Below are 14592 nucleotides of genomic sequence, written 5' to 3'. Positions count from 1 at the left end.
CCCATTCATTGCGATCATGTCCCGGACAGAAGTGGCATTTTTCAACTCCATGTCACAAGGCCAGCAGTGAGATGGAGTAGTTCGAGGAACAGTGTGGCGAGTTCCATTTGCTGTGTTGGCCACCTAATTCGCCAAATCCGAAACCGATCGAACACATCTGGGAGGTGACTGAACGTGTCGTCAGAGCTCATCGCCCACCCCTCCGGCAATTTGCGGGAATTAGGTGACATGTACGTGAAAATGTGGTGCCACATCCCTCCAGAGACCTATCGAGGCCTCGCTGCTTCCATGCCACGATACATCGGCTCTGTTATCCGTGCCAAAGGTGAACATACCAGGTGAGCCGTGGATGGCTCATGTTATGCGTTGTATTAAACCTTGGCTGCTATTCTGTGTTAGTCTCCCGCGGTTATCGCGATAAGCTGTTATCCTCTCTCTCCGTGAGTGGCAGTGGCGGTGTGTATCGATATTCGAACCTTGTACTATCTTTGTAATGTTTGGTCAAATAAATAAAGGTGTATGTTCGAGTGTAACTGACAGCCGATTATTTTGGCCAATTTCCACAATTCAAACTACCTGTCGTGTCCTGCGGGTTTAGCAGGTCGTCTCACCGGGTATTAGGTTGAAACGTCCCCTTTGGAAAATTATAAAGTACTCTGCTTGTAAATCTCTTACGTTATCTGATTTTCAAACAGATGAGCAAAACTGAATGTACTCAAACATTTCTCTCTTTACTTATTCTGATCATCACTAAATTGACACACAATATTTTTTTTAGCGCAACGTAATCTGACTTTCAATAATCCTTACAAAAGAATGGCCCTGACTAACAATAACCTGTATCTTCCATGAATCACTTACCTCACAAAAATCTTCGTTATCCGAACTACTGCAATACAGCGAGCGCCAATACTGCCAGCTAAATAAAAGATTCAAACTACTGAAGGCACTAACTACTGATAGGCATAGTTAGCAATTGAAATATTTTGATAGAGAACAAACACTGTATTTACCTTGATAGTTTTCAGAACTCATAATATATATATATCAGTTCATGACATCCAGGCCGGCCGAAGTGGCCGTGCGGTTAAAGGCGCTGCAGTCTGGAACCGCAACACCGCTACGGTCGCAGGTTCGAATCCTGCCTCGGGCATGGATGTTTGTGATGTCCTTAGGTTAGTTAGGTTTAACTAGTTCTAAGTTCTAGGGGACTAATGACCTCAGCAGTTGAGTCCCATAGTGCTCAGAGCCATTTGAACCATGACATCCAGTCTTACAAACTTCCTTTTCTGATGGGCACACATCCAGATCGTCTGTTCTCAAAACTCCGCCATCTCCCCCCCCCCCCCCCCCCCCCATGCAACACTGCTGGCGGCTCACCTCCAACTGCGCAACGCTATGCGCTGTTCCCATCCAACTGAACACCACCACAATAGTGAATATTCCAACAATGCCAACCAGCCACAGACTGCACACAGCACAGTCAGTGATTATCATACAGAGCGCTACGTGGCGTTACCAATATAAAAACCTAAACAGCCTACTTACAAGGTAGGTGGTCAAAATGTTATGGCTGTCCAGCGTAATTCATTTATGAGTCAGAGTATAGGTTTTATTACTTACATTGATTGTAAGTACAAGAACGTGTCTGTCATAGAGGACAGTGAGTTTACTAGTAAGTTCACGGATTTTGCCAAGAATTATGGGATCTCTGATTACCTGATGCCACGTCCTTTTTGAGCACTCCGATGTTAGAGCGTCACCATATGTGTGTTCGATACTGCTGTAAGTTATGCAACGCGGTTTGAGGCTCGGCGGCTGCGAGGATGAGACCAGGAGCACTGCGCCGCGTGCTGACCGGCTGGCAGCCGACGCCTCACCTTGCCTCCTTCTCTGTCAATCATTTTACGTTTATAAGAATGTGCTGTATGCCATTCGCTGCGCGGGTTGCAACGGATGAATGTTCGAGTTGCTGCAATTACAGAAACCCCACAGGTCGTCACTACTGTAACGTAATCACTTCCCAACTCTCGCACTCGCATCACCAGAGACTCTCCTCCACAGAGCTGACGATGGACGACCTGGCGGCGGAGTCGTTCGCCTTCTTCATCGCGGGCTTCGAGACGTCGACGACGACGATGAGCTGCGCGCTGCTGGAGCTCGCCCTCAACCCCGACGTCCAGCAGCGGCTCCAGAGCGAGATCGACGCCGTGCTGGAGCGCCACGGCGGCGACGCCTCGTACGACGCCATCGCCCAGATGCCCTACCTGGACCAGGTGCTCGCTGGTGAGTCCGGGCCCAGTGCAACTGCTCGTGTCTTCAGTGCGATAATGTCTCCTGCTCTTTAATTCCCAGGCGATGTTGTACCAAGCACAATTGCAGACAGGGGCTAGTGGTGGTGGTGGCAGCAGTGGATTTATTCATCGGTGAATCGCTCATGTAAGCATGTTGGACATGTCACGGTATTACTGCTCAAGAACACACAAAGTGAACATACATTAATAAGCCACAACATCGTGACCACCGTCCACTGCAAGCGACTAGGCCAATGGGCAGATTATGGATACGCAGAGCCTGTGGACGATTATCTCGAAAACGGCGAAGCTAGTTCTAATGTTCACGTGTTACTGTCGTGAGCATCTACGGAAAGTGGTAGAAGGGCTGAACCGTTAATTTACTTTCAAAGAATATACTTAAGTATTTACTTTATTTACTAGCGATTCATCAAGAACATTAACACTTTTAATCACATTACGTGAACGTGGAGGTAGTTGCCAGTGGGTAACTGATGAAAACAACTCAAATTTCTTTCAACAACTGGAAATTTTATTCCTAAAGCCTTTTCTTTGAAAAAAAAAACCGATTTAAAATTATAATCAGAAAGCACCCTCTAAATATCAAGTTACAATTTATTCAGAGGCAGAAAGAACAATTTTTGAATGTATGAGCTTTCGGGCTGAGAACCCTGCTCCTCCGTTTTGACATGGCCGTAGTCACGACCGCTCACAACAACCTCAGAAAGGCTACATTGGTGCAAATCTGCAACACACCGGATTACAGTAAAAATTTTAACAACTCACACAAGCACATAAACTATGCACCCCGTAGGAGGGATGGAAATGGTACAAAACATTAACATTAAAAGATTAACTTGCCACCGAAAGTGCAACTTGATTTTAAAAAAAAACTCTTACGGTGGAAGGGTGGCAAACTTATATACTAAAATGACCATTTAAATAAAAACCCATGAAAAGCAGTATTACATAAAATATACAAGGTTGGCCAAACATACTCTACATTACACATATACCGCCTCTCAAGATGATAGGCAACATAAAAACATATTTCAGGAATTCGGCCATTACACTTCAAGCCATAAATTCGTTAACACCGAATCCAACAAACCATGACAGAGGCAGCTATTAACGTACGGCAGACCGACAGACAGACAGCCAGACACTAACTGTCTAACAAAAGCGGACGTGACACAGACAAGCAAGCTGGGGACGAGAGACTGACCAAGGAAACATGTAGAATTTAACAAGTAAATGAAACAACACATCACGAATTACTTAACTTCTAATAAACTGCGATGTCTGGCGAAGACCTGGCGCAGCACCCCCAAAACGCTCTCCCGAACCGTCCGCTGCCAGCCGCTTCAACGGACGCAGGAAGGCGCGCCGATCTCCCGTCTCACGGCGTCGCAGCTCGCACCGGCCAGACCGATGTCGTGGGTTGACTCCTGTTGCTCTCGTGTGCGCCGCGAAGCCACTACACCTCGATATACGGCGCGGCCCACTGGACTGACGTGGCGACCTCACATGCGCCGACGCCCAAGACGGACAAGTCAACTTGTGTCTCAGTACGCGACCGTCCAACCGATCGATCCAAACGCCAATGACCATTGCCTGAACAAACTCGAGCAGACAGGCGGCCTAACACATACTAACACTCCAGACGACAGAGAGACACTGACTGCCCCACACTGACCCGGCTGACCAACTGACCGACTGGCGAGCTCATAGCGCCCCTTAAATGTACGTGAACAGGCGACCTTTCCCCTTTCCCACCAGAGGGAGACACCACAGCTGCGATTGCCACAGCGGCGCCACCGCCAGAAACGGAGGGCCACTGCTTCACACTACGCGCTGTAGAGAGCTCTTCAAAACAGCAATTCTTGCCACGGCTCAAGGGCAGTGAAGTTGTCACTGGGCGCTAAGTGGTTGGACGTCCACGACTCTTCACAGAACGTGGGGTTTGTTGTCCGCTGTGTAGAGTAGTGCCACCTCTGGCGAGAGATCACGGTGCTGGCGGACGCACGTGTGTTTCTGAGCACACCATTCAGTGCAGACTGAACAACGTGCTCCACACCAGACCGCCTCCGTGTGTTCACATGGCACCTGTGGTAGTAATCGAAGACACCAGGCCAGCTGCCGGACCGCTTGCATCCCGTCATGCTTGATGTCTTCCCTGACGGCAATGTCATCCTGCAGTAGTGTAATTGTCCGTGTCTTGAAGCCGGAATCGTGCTACATTAGTTCGAGGAGCATGGCAGTGAAGTCACGTTCATGTCTTGGCAACCAAAATCGCCTGACGTGAATCTGCCATTTTGGTCGCTATCGAGCGCAATCACCGCGTACACAAATCAGAATCCGGTTATTTACGGAAATTACGTGACTTGCGGGTAGACACCTCGTGCCAAATTTCTCCACAAACCTACCAACGAACTGTAGAATCGATGGTACACAGTATCGGTTATACACTTCGTTACAAAGAAGCTATTAAGCAGGAGGTTGTAATTTTTTGGCTCGTCAGTGTAATTCAACATCTAGGCATTACACACTTACAGGTCTAGTTTGACAAGTATGGGACAAGTAGTCGGCCATGGAATAACAGCAGGAACTGGCCCTGCATTTGCCTGAAGTGATTTAAGGAGACCACGGAAAACTTAAGTCAGAATGGCTGCGTGGCGGAGTGAAGCCTCCATTCTCTACGACAACGGGAGGCCGTCTGACAACAACGCAACCTCATTCTGCTTATTCCTAGTGTGCAATACTGTTTTGCGTATAAGTTATTTAATAATGAAAAAAGCCAGTGATATACTGCCCATTCGATTCTCACTGCCAGTCTCTTCACACAGTAGACACACTACATAAACTTTATTTCGTAATGTAATTCAACACGCACTATCAGTTGACATCACGAACATAGCGACAGTGATTGGTTGCCATTTTGTGCGCCGCAACTTCCCATCTACTTGCCTGAAATATTTAATCAGGATCTTCCCATAGTGAGTGAGATCTTGAGCTCAGAAAGAGGATAAAATTTTAGTATGATAGATTCCAGAGCTTTAGCGATCAGGTTTTCCAGAAAAGAAAAAAGAAATATCGTTGTACGGAAGTGTTGTGCGAAGAGAAAGAGAGATTTTACTATTATTGATTATATGCACTACATTTAAAAAAATCTTTTCTTTTATCTAAGTAATCCTTCCCTGTATACAATGCACTGTTTAACGGGTACTTTTTAGCTGTACATTTTAAGTAGTTTGTTTTACTCGTCTGCTTAACTTCCCTGGAAAGTTATTCCACAATTTTATTCCTTAGCAGAAAAGGATGCGTTGTGTTTTATGTTCAATCTTCTTCGCAAACGTCAGTTCATCCTGTACGTTGATCCAAGAACGTGGAAAATGCGTTCGTGCAGTAATTACCGACGTAATATTTGACGGGAATAACTGATAAATGTACTCCTATGTTGTATATAATATTCCCAATATTTTCAACAGATTTTTACGAGCCTTGCATGTCAATTTATGGCCGTTTTCTGTCGTTTCATATTTGTTTCCCAGGAAAGAACTCTGTAGCTAATAATCGATTTTAGATATGAAAAATATGTAACTCAAAGACTCTGGTTGTTGCACACTGACAAGACTACTCGAAGGTCACAAAATGCTGGTGACATTCTGCTTGCAAGTATGTTTCTATGTTCAGCTGAGAATCAATATTCATTTCTAGGAATTTCTCAGTGCCACAGAACACATCAGCAAGGGCTTTAACTCCACCATGTCGACGGAAGCGGTTTTCTTGGACCTGCAAAACACTTGCGACAGGATTTGGCAGGACAATCTCGTGCACAAAATGCTGATAAAGACGACCATCCCGGATATCTGTGTTAAGATCAGGGATGATTTCCTCCAAGACAGGTCCTTCCTGGTTACTCGTCAAAGAAAACGCTCCAGCATATGACACATGCTCATGTGCTGCCTCCCATCCTCTTTAACACTTACGTTAGCAGTAAGCCAGTCAGCCCACACTGCCACCTGGCGCAGTACGCCAACGCCATTGTGCTCTATACGACCAGCCGCAACACCGACCGTCTCGTTCCTCGTCTGCATGGGCAGGTGGACGCAACAGTCACCCAGTCTCGTTCAACAAGATTGTCCTCAATGCCGCCAAAACTACGGTGCAGTACTTCACCAAACGGCACCCTATCCTCCGCCACAACATCTCTATCGGAGGCATCCAGATCCCATTCTCCCAAGATACCAAACATCTAGGAGTCTGGATGGATAACAAACTGCTCGTCCACCGACATGCGGAGTACGTCACCCAAAAGGAACTGAAGCTAATAAAAGCATTGTACTCACTCTTCAACAGCAGGGATCTGGACTGGGATACCAACCGACGAATGTACTGTATGGGTTTCCACCCTTCCCTCCCCTGTGGTTCCACAGTGTGGGCCACGACTAGAGCCTCCGGGATGTAGACCCTCCAGCGCCTTCAACATAAGGTACCTCCACTCACGATGGTTGTTACCTTGCATGAGGAGCTAAACATGGTCACTCTAAGGACGACCATTCGAGAGAAGACGTGGCGTCTGAAGGACAAAGTGGATTCCTTGCGTGACAGTCAGTGGCACCAAGACTCCCCAGCACTGGCACCGCCACCTTGTTCCTCTTACCATCCTCGATGACTCGGATTCAGACCTTGGCTAACGATAACCCTGGTACAGCCACTTATAATGTTATAATTTTGATACAGCCACTCATTCTGTGCAATCCTTGTAACGGTCATCACTAGAACTATCGATGTAGTTGTGTCCCTTTGCCACACGTTCAACATGCAATGCAATGATGTCATTAAACTGATGTCATTGTAATGTAGGAAGATCTTACTTCTCCACCAAGACAGTTAGGCCGCTTCAAGCGGCGAAGCTGTAGCGCAACTTACCAAAAAAAAACACTTGCAACGACGTGGTTACTACACTCATGCTCCTAAATTAAGTATAATTGCAGTATGTGGTGCAACACAACGTGGCACTACACAAAACTGGCGCTAATAGCACAGGCACAAAGGGATCACACACGACACAGATATGTAAGTCCACTGTATTGGAGATAAGTTGAGAAAACCGTCCCGAAACACATGTGCTACAAAATGCCACTGTTTCCTGCGCATGTACCCCGACATCAATATTGGAAATGATCACCATGCACACGTACACAGGCCGCACAACGGGTTGGTATACTCTGGATCAGGTGGTCGAGCAGCTGCTGGGGTAGAGCTTCCCATTCTTGCACCAGTGCCTGTCGGAGCTCCTGAAGTGTCGTAGGGATGTGAACACGTGCAGCGATACGTCAACCGAGAGCGTCCCGGACGTGTTCGATGGGGTTTATGTCTGGAGAACAGGCAGGCCACTCCATACGAGGTCCTCCTCCACGATGGCAGCTCGGTGGGGCCGTGCGTTGTCATCCATCAGGAGGAAGGTGGGACCCACTGCACCCATCAAAAGGCGGACATACTGGTGCAAAATTACGTCCGATACAGCTGACCTGTTACAGTTCCTCTATGAAGGGGTGTACGTGCACCAATCATAACCCCACCCCACACCATCAGACCACGAGCTCCATACAGATCCCTTTCAAGGACAGTAGGGTGAATTGTTACTTTTGCACCAGACAGACATCGTGTCTAAATCATGATGTAATTTGTTTTGATCTTCTAATGATTTATTAGAAGGTATACAGTGAACGACAGTATCATCAGTAGTCAGTTGAGATGACTGCTCACATTTGTCTCCCACAACGTCTATACAGAACAGGAACAGCACATTACGATGCTAGGGGAAAATCCAGGTATGACCTCTGTCTCACCCAATGACTTCCGGAAATCATGAATCAAGTGGCTCAATTGAGGCGGTACTCCGTAGGCACGCAATTTGTTTAGAAGCCGCTTATGAGAAATAGTGTAAAAAGTATTCAGGAAATCTAGAAACGTGTTAATAATGTGTCACCTGTTTGACAACAACGATATTTTTTTGAATACGTGTTGGTAGATCATGCAGGAAACAGTTATTGTCTTAGAAAGGAGAACTGACCTTTCACTAACAAGGTGATTGACTTGCACTCAGGAAAATGTTTTTAGGGAGGAGAAACGAGCATTGATGGTTGTGAGTGTTATCATAAGGGTCCATTAGATAATATCTATAAAGGTCGGTGTTGGGGCAGGTGATGAAAACACAGAAAGGGAAAAGGGTTATGGTATGGAGCCAGGACGGTAGTATGAAGAGGGCAGGGGTAGCTAAATATGGGGAGGGAAAAGGGAAGGGGGATCCCAGATGTAGGATGGGATACTTGGTGAAGAGTTATAGTTAGTTGAAGAGTTATAGTTAAGAGGGTGCATAAATATTGAGGCGAATTTCGTCATCTTGGAGAGGGAGTCGGTAAAAATTTGGTTAGGAAAGGATATTGAATGTGTGCAGGTGCAAGGTTGGTGGACTGTGTCCGGTAGAGGCACAACAGTGTCCCAGGATTGGATGCTGGGGAGGAGAACAATACAATTACTGAAATACTGTTTGTGAATGGTGTAATATGTATGGAGATGTTTGGTGTGTGTGTGGCAGAGTCTGTAATTTGATGAGACGGAAAGGAACTATAAGGGGGATGATATACTGACGCAGAAAATCAGGTGTTAAAGTATATTGAGGGCTGACAGAACGGATAACCATGTAATAATGGCATAGAGACAATAGGTCTGATCAAGTTTTTATAGGCGTGGAGCATAGTGCAGAAGCACAGCCGCATAGTTTGGCCAGTTAGTGGTTTCACTCTGTCAGATGATTAGTCTGAGGGGCGTCCATGCTGCGTAGAAGTTGGGTGTTACTCGCAGATATTTTATTTTGTTGGCTGGTTGTATAGGATAACCCCATATGCACCAAAGTCATGGGGGCATCAGCTGCGGTGATTCATCCTAAAATTGCTGCCGAGAGTTTGGCTTAATCAAACTAAGATGCAGAGGGAAGAGTGTTGAGATTTCTGTAGTTCAGGATAAAGAGTAACTAAAACAGCGCTACGAATGTACTGAAGGAGATGGACAGATGGAGGTACTTTAGGCATATCGGCAGTGCAGGAGATATACATGCAGGAGATACACATGTAGCTGGAGAAAAGATACAGAGATTGGTATCGTTAATAGCAACAAAAAATGAACAACTAGATATGGTGGAACCAAGAAGATGGACATGGTTAACTGTAAGTGCGTACATCAGGAATTCAGAGACCATAGTCAGCTGTATGTAGATCAAGGGGTACGAAAATTACGGATTTTCTTTTGTTAAACCGATGGGATACAAAATGTGTGAATACAGAAGTTATTCATCAAGGGAGGTGTTGGGACAAAAGCCACAATGGTTAACAGGAGAACCTAGGTGCAGGTTCAAGTATTTATTAATGTATTAGGAGAGGATGGATTTGAAGACCTCGCTAAATACTGAGATAAAGCTGATGGGTCGACAGGAGGAAGTATCACTGGATGGTTAGTTTAGTTTGAGGAAAAGTAAGCTTTTGGAGGTATTCCACATCTCAGGATGGAAATCATCTTATGATAAAGAGTTGCAAAGGATACTAGGTATGAATGGGAACAAGCTGTTAGGTGTCTGTAGATAATTTTCATTATAATACTTGTTTTCTGTCATGTACTGAGATGAGTGAGTTCAGCTTTTTCTGTGGTACATTGACCAAGTAGTAAGAGCTGGGATCAAGTGGTGGGACAGTGGAATCTGTATGTTCATGGATTGTAGGGAAAGGGAGTTGCCAACGTCAGGGTCATCAGAAATTGTGAGGATGTCGATGAGATAGGATGCCAAGTGATCAGTATTGGTCATCTCATCAGGTGGGAGTTGTTTATTGTGGAGGATTAGCTGAAGAAAAATCGGTTTTCTGCCTGTGTGTGAGTGAGTGGAAAGCTTTCCAAAACTTGGAAAAGTCAATGGGAAGTGTGCAGAATTTGGTGCCAAACCTGCCATTTTAGCATTTAGTAAGTTTCTGGGATTTCAATATAATTTCTGGTCATATGTGAGTGTATTCCAGTTCCGAATCTGCAGGAATGATTGGTGTAAATGACAGGACTCACTATGTATTAGAAGTACATCTTGTGTAGGGGCGCTGGGCTGGTTAGGATAAATGGACTTGGTAAGATGTGGGTGTATATGTAGTCAAGGAAAGCCCAATGAAGCACGTATTCTGCTTGAGGGACATCATCATGATACTGACAAGTTTGTGAATCGCATCTAATATGAGTGCCTATCGATACCCAATAGGCATTCCAGTTGGTGCAGGGACATAGTATACAAGGGTGAGGTAGTGAGTGGGAATGGTGAGAAGTAGAGGTAGTCGCTTCCAGTCTGATCCAGGACTCTTGCGGTGATACATCAAACAAGGTTAAGAGATGCTAGGATTATGTCCATAATTATATTACGTTTAGGATGGGTGCTGTGGGAATGGGCCATTTAACCTTGTAAGGACTCAGCGAACATGGGCACCACTGGAGTTTTGAGTGGGACCTACTATCGACGTTTAGCTCAATGGGAATTTTACAGGTGGAAAACATACAGTCTGCTGGGTTAGGAAATAGTAGGGGACAGGGTCTGTTTTATGTGAAAGCAAAGGTGAAGTTTACGGCGTTTCAAGTAGAGGCTAAAGATAAGGTGTGCAGTGGCAGTATCACACGTGTGTTGTGGTCAATTGGGAGGTTCCTCTGGTGGCTGATTGCTACTCCATCTCTGGCAATGGGAAGCAGATTATCTGTACAGCTTAGAATAGAGGGGGAAGCTTGAATAGTGTGACAGGTTTGGAGGAAGGACTCATTTAAAGTGGAGGTATGGGTATTGTGTTGAGGCATAATATGCATAAATAATGGTTTATTTGTTGAAAGATAACATATGTCTTTTAATAGGACATTGTATTGCTATCGCACCATGATGAGATTTTGGAATTAGTTTGTGTGGGTGAGGACTAGAGAGGACCAGTGTCAAAGCGACCAAAGACGAAGTAAAGTTGATTATGGGAACAATTAACTTGGTAGTGTAGGTGGAATATGGCACAGAAAGCTAGGAGGATTTGTTAGACAGTGTTTACTCGTTGGAAAGGATGTATATGTTGGAATATGATCATCATGAATCTTATAACAACACAGCTGTACCAGGTTGGTAGATGGAGGTTGTTGCTAGATTATCAACTGGTCAACCTGGCACAATGAGTTCTCTTGTGATAAATAGAGTCTTTGCTCTGCATTTGGCGCAATAGATGGGATTGGAGCTGTTGTAGGTGTCGCGGATGGGAGGGGAAGTAATCAGCTGTGAGGTGATCATTATAGTGGAGACACTTTTGGCAGAAGTAATACAAGGGGTGAGATGGAAATGTTGATCTGTGTGGTATCAGTGATATACCATGGCTCCCTTGTTGAATAAATGGTATAGCGTGGAGGCAGAGTCGATAGATATACAATGTGATTAGTGGGGATGAGATCGCTGTTGATGTGGAGGGGATTTCGAATTTCTACATTGAGGTGGAGGCAAAATTCCACTTACTAATCTGTGATCTCGGGGTCGAACTTCATGTCCACAGCAGGGAGGGTGGGAGAATGGTGGGGAGGGTGGGGTTGTCTGGCCCAAGTGCTAGTGGCTAAAAGGTGATGAAGTGGCTTTGGGGACAAAGCTAATGCAAGGGATTCTGAAGAGGAGTTGTTTATGGAAGTTGGGTTTTGGGCTATTACTAGGACTGAGTTTTTCCTACAGCTTTTTTGTTGTATTTTGGATGGTTGAGAAGTATTTTGTAAGTTTTGAGGCTTTAGAAATTTTGTGTCTGTATATGAGAGGGCAAAGATGTTAATGACAGTGGAGGATGTTGTACAGAGAAAAGTTCTGTTCATGTACACATTTTGTCTGAGTTTGAGATTGTTTGGATACAGAATTGACAGGAGTTTCAGTGTTTTGATGTTTTGGTGGTTTCATATTCACTACTGGATGGAAATATGGTTGTGGGTTGGGAGGTTGTGGAAAATGACGTTGATGGGGGAAGGGAGTGGTTGGTGCTAATCCTTCAGCGTGGCATGTCTGGATCATGACGCTGTAGCTTGTTGATGGGATGCTTGGGACAACAGCATTTCTATTATTGCTTGGACTTGTGATTCTTGATGCAATGGTTGATTTTGTGGTTGGTGATCGATGGCAAAAAGAAAACTGGCAGGACGATGTTGGAAGGGGGAGATACATATTAATTGTCGTTCTGGCTGGAGAGGGAATTTTAGGCTGTGTGGAAGTAATAAGTGCTACCGACAAAGGATATCGAATTGATTCCATATATCTAGACTTCCAGACGGATTTTGAAACTGTCCCTCACAAGCCACTTATAATCAAGTTGCATGGCTCTGGAGTATCGTCTCAGCTGTACAAGTGGATTCGGGATTCCCTTTTGGAAAGATAAACAGTTCGTGGTAAGTAACAGAAAGTCTTCGTGTAAAGCAGATATGATACCTGGCGTTCCTCAAGGAAGTGATACAGGCCTTCTGCAGCTCCTGATTTATACAGGGTGAGTCAGGAGGAAAGGTACGTGTTTTGACGGGTGATAGCATTGGTGATTCTGAACAAAAAACTTGATGTCGATATATGACCTATTCCGAATTGTTTCCGAGATACAACACTTTTAATGTACATTTCTATTTATTTTCTGTATTATTCATTACATTGTTTACAACGTACCACATTAACATACAGAGGAAGGTGAGACGAACATTTTGATACAGGATGCTTGTGGTCTATCAAATCGTAAAACTACATCAAACTGGCCTACAAAAAGCAGCTAAGTTATAGCGCACGCGCGTCGCGCGAGGTTTTCAATATTCTCGCGACCTCTCCGAATAAACTGTTAGTGCCAGCCAAAAAAAAGGACATTTTTGTAGCAAATTAAATTTAGTTTAATTGTGTACTGAGACACCTTTTCGTTGGAGTGTGCGGATTTCGAGCTATTAAGGAAGAACGCACAAAGGTGATATTAAACGTGTTCTATCTCGGAAACCATTCGCAATAGGGCATATGTCCACATGAAGTTTTTTGTTCAGAATCACTAATACTATCACATCTCAAAGCATGTATCTTTCCTCCTGACTCACCCTGTATAAACGGTTATGAGGCACTCTGAGCAATCTTAGACTGCTCGCAAACGATGCTGTCATTTACTATCTGTAAGCTTATTAGTCCGTCGCTGATATAGAAGGCTGCAAACAGTCTTTCCTCTCCGTCTGGGCAAGCTGTGCAGTGACTAGAATACATGTAAAGCTTACTGGGACAGGGTAAATTCTAGCTACAATGAAGTCGATAATTCGATCGAAATATTGTCATTTTAATTTGATATTCCCCGCAACTGACAAAATTTACAAAAAAAAAATGTGAATCTCTTTGTCCACCCACACACTCCTGAGAATGGCACATTAACAATTTGCAATTACGCGCCCCTATTACCGACAGCTGCGTTGATAAATACTCGGCACCTCGCAAGTATAACTTCAGATCGAGAATATTAGGTAAGTTGTTGGAAGTGGTTAGGCGTTGTGTGCTGAGAAGCGAGATTTTCACCAAAGAGCTCTAACCGCAGAACTCTGCACGGAACACGCGATGGTGCAATGCTGCGATACAGACCGTATATCTCCCTTCGAAGACGATGGCCTAGACGCCGTTTCCAAGTACCGCTCGATGTCTGAAGGCGAAGTCCTCCACAATTCTCTCGTCTCCCATGCGTACGAAAACGCCGCGGAAGAATACTCAGTTTCGGCAAATGTCGAACGCTCTATCATCGCCGAAATCCCTCCACTGAGATCTACCCAATGATCGAGTAGGTCATAACGCCCCTAGGCAAATGAAATTCCCGTCTTCGCCACGTGTTGCCCAGCCCAGGTGGCTCCGGATGCCGGGCTACCCGCAAAAGCGCCGTATTGTCCCGCGTTTCCGGTGACCGCTACCTGCCGCCCACGGCGGCCCGGCGAGCTACCGCCATGTGCAGACCTTACGTTCCACAACTCTCAACTTCCGATACTTTGCACAAACGCTTTAAGTTAGTGGCTCAATCATGCAGGGAATACTGCTCGAGAGTGCCTCATATTTATGATAATTGAATAGTGTCATGATCTGATGCCCTGGCCAGTCCCTTTACTATTAATACTAATGTTGCTGGCTACCGTGAAAGTGCCCATGTCTTGGCACCTTACACATCTAGTAAAGACATCGATAGATAAAAACCAATTGCATAACGATTTAGGTGAGGAA

The 14592-nt window shown here is 45.1% G+C and overlaps 1 protein-coding gene across 1 annotated transcript in view; it reads left to right on the top strand.

The window, feature by feature from the left end:
* Positions 1-14592, top strand: part of LOC124616693 (cytochrome P450 6k1-like) — a 154042-nt gene that overhangs the window by 119171 nt on the left and 20279 nt on the right. Inside the window, exon 6 of the mRNA XM_047145031.1 lies at positions 2065-2286. Within this exon, the coding sequence (XP_047000987.1) occupies positions 2065-2286 (222 nt within the window). The remainder of the gene's footprint in view (positions 1-2064; positions 2287-14592) is intronic.

This window comes from Schistocerca americana, chromosome 5 (genome assembly GCF_021461395.2).
Source record: "Schistocerca americana isolate TAMUIC-IGC-003095 chromosome 5, iqSchAmer2.1, whole genome shotgun sequence".
In the NCBI taxonomy this organism is placed as follows: domain Eukaryota; kingdom Metazoa; phylum Arthropoda; class Insecta; order Orthoptera; family Acrididae; genus Schistocerca; species Schistocerca americana.
Note: the sequence above shows the minus strand (reverse complement) of the source record. Positions and strands in the feature narration are given on the sequence as shown.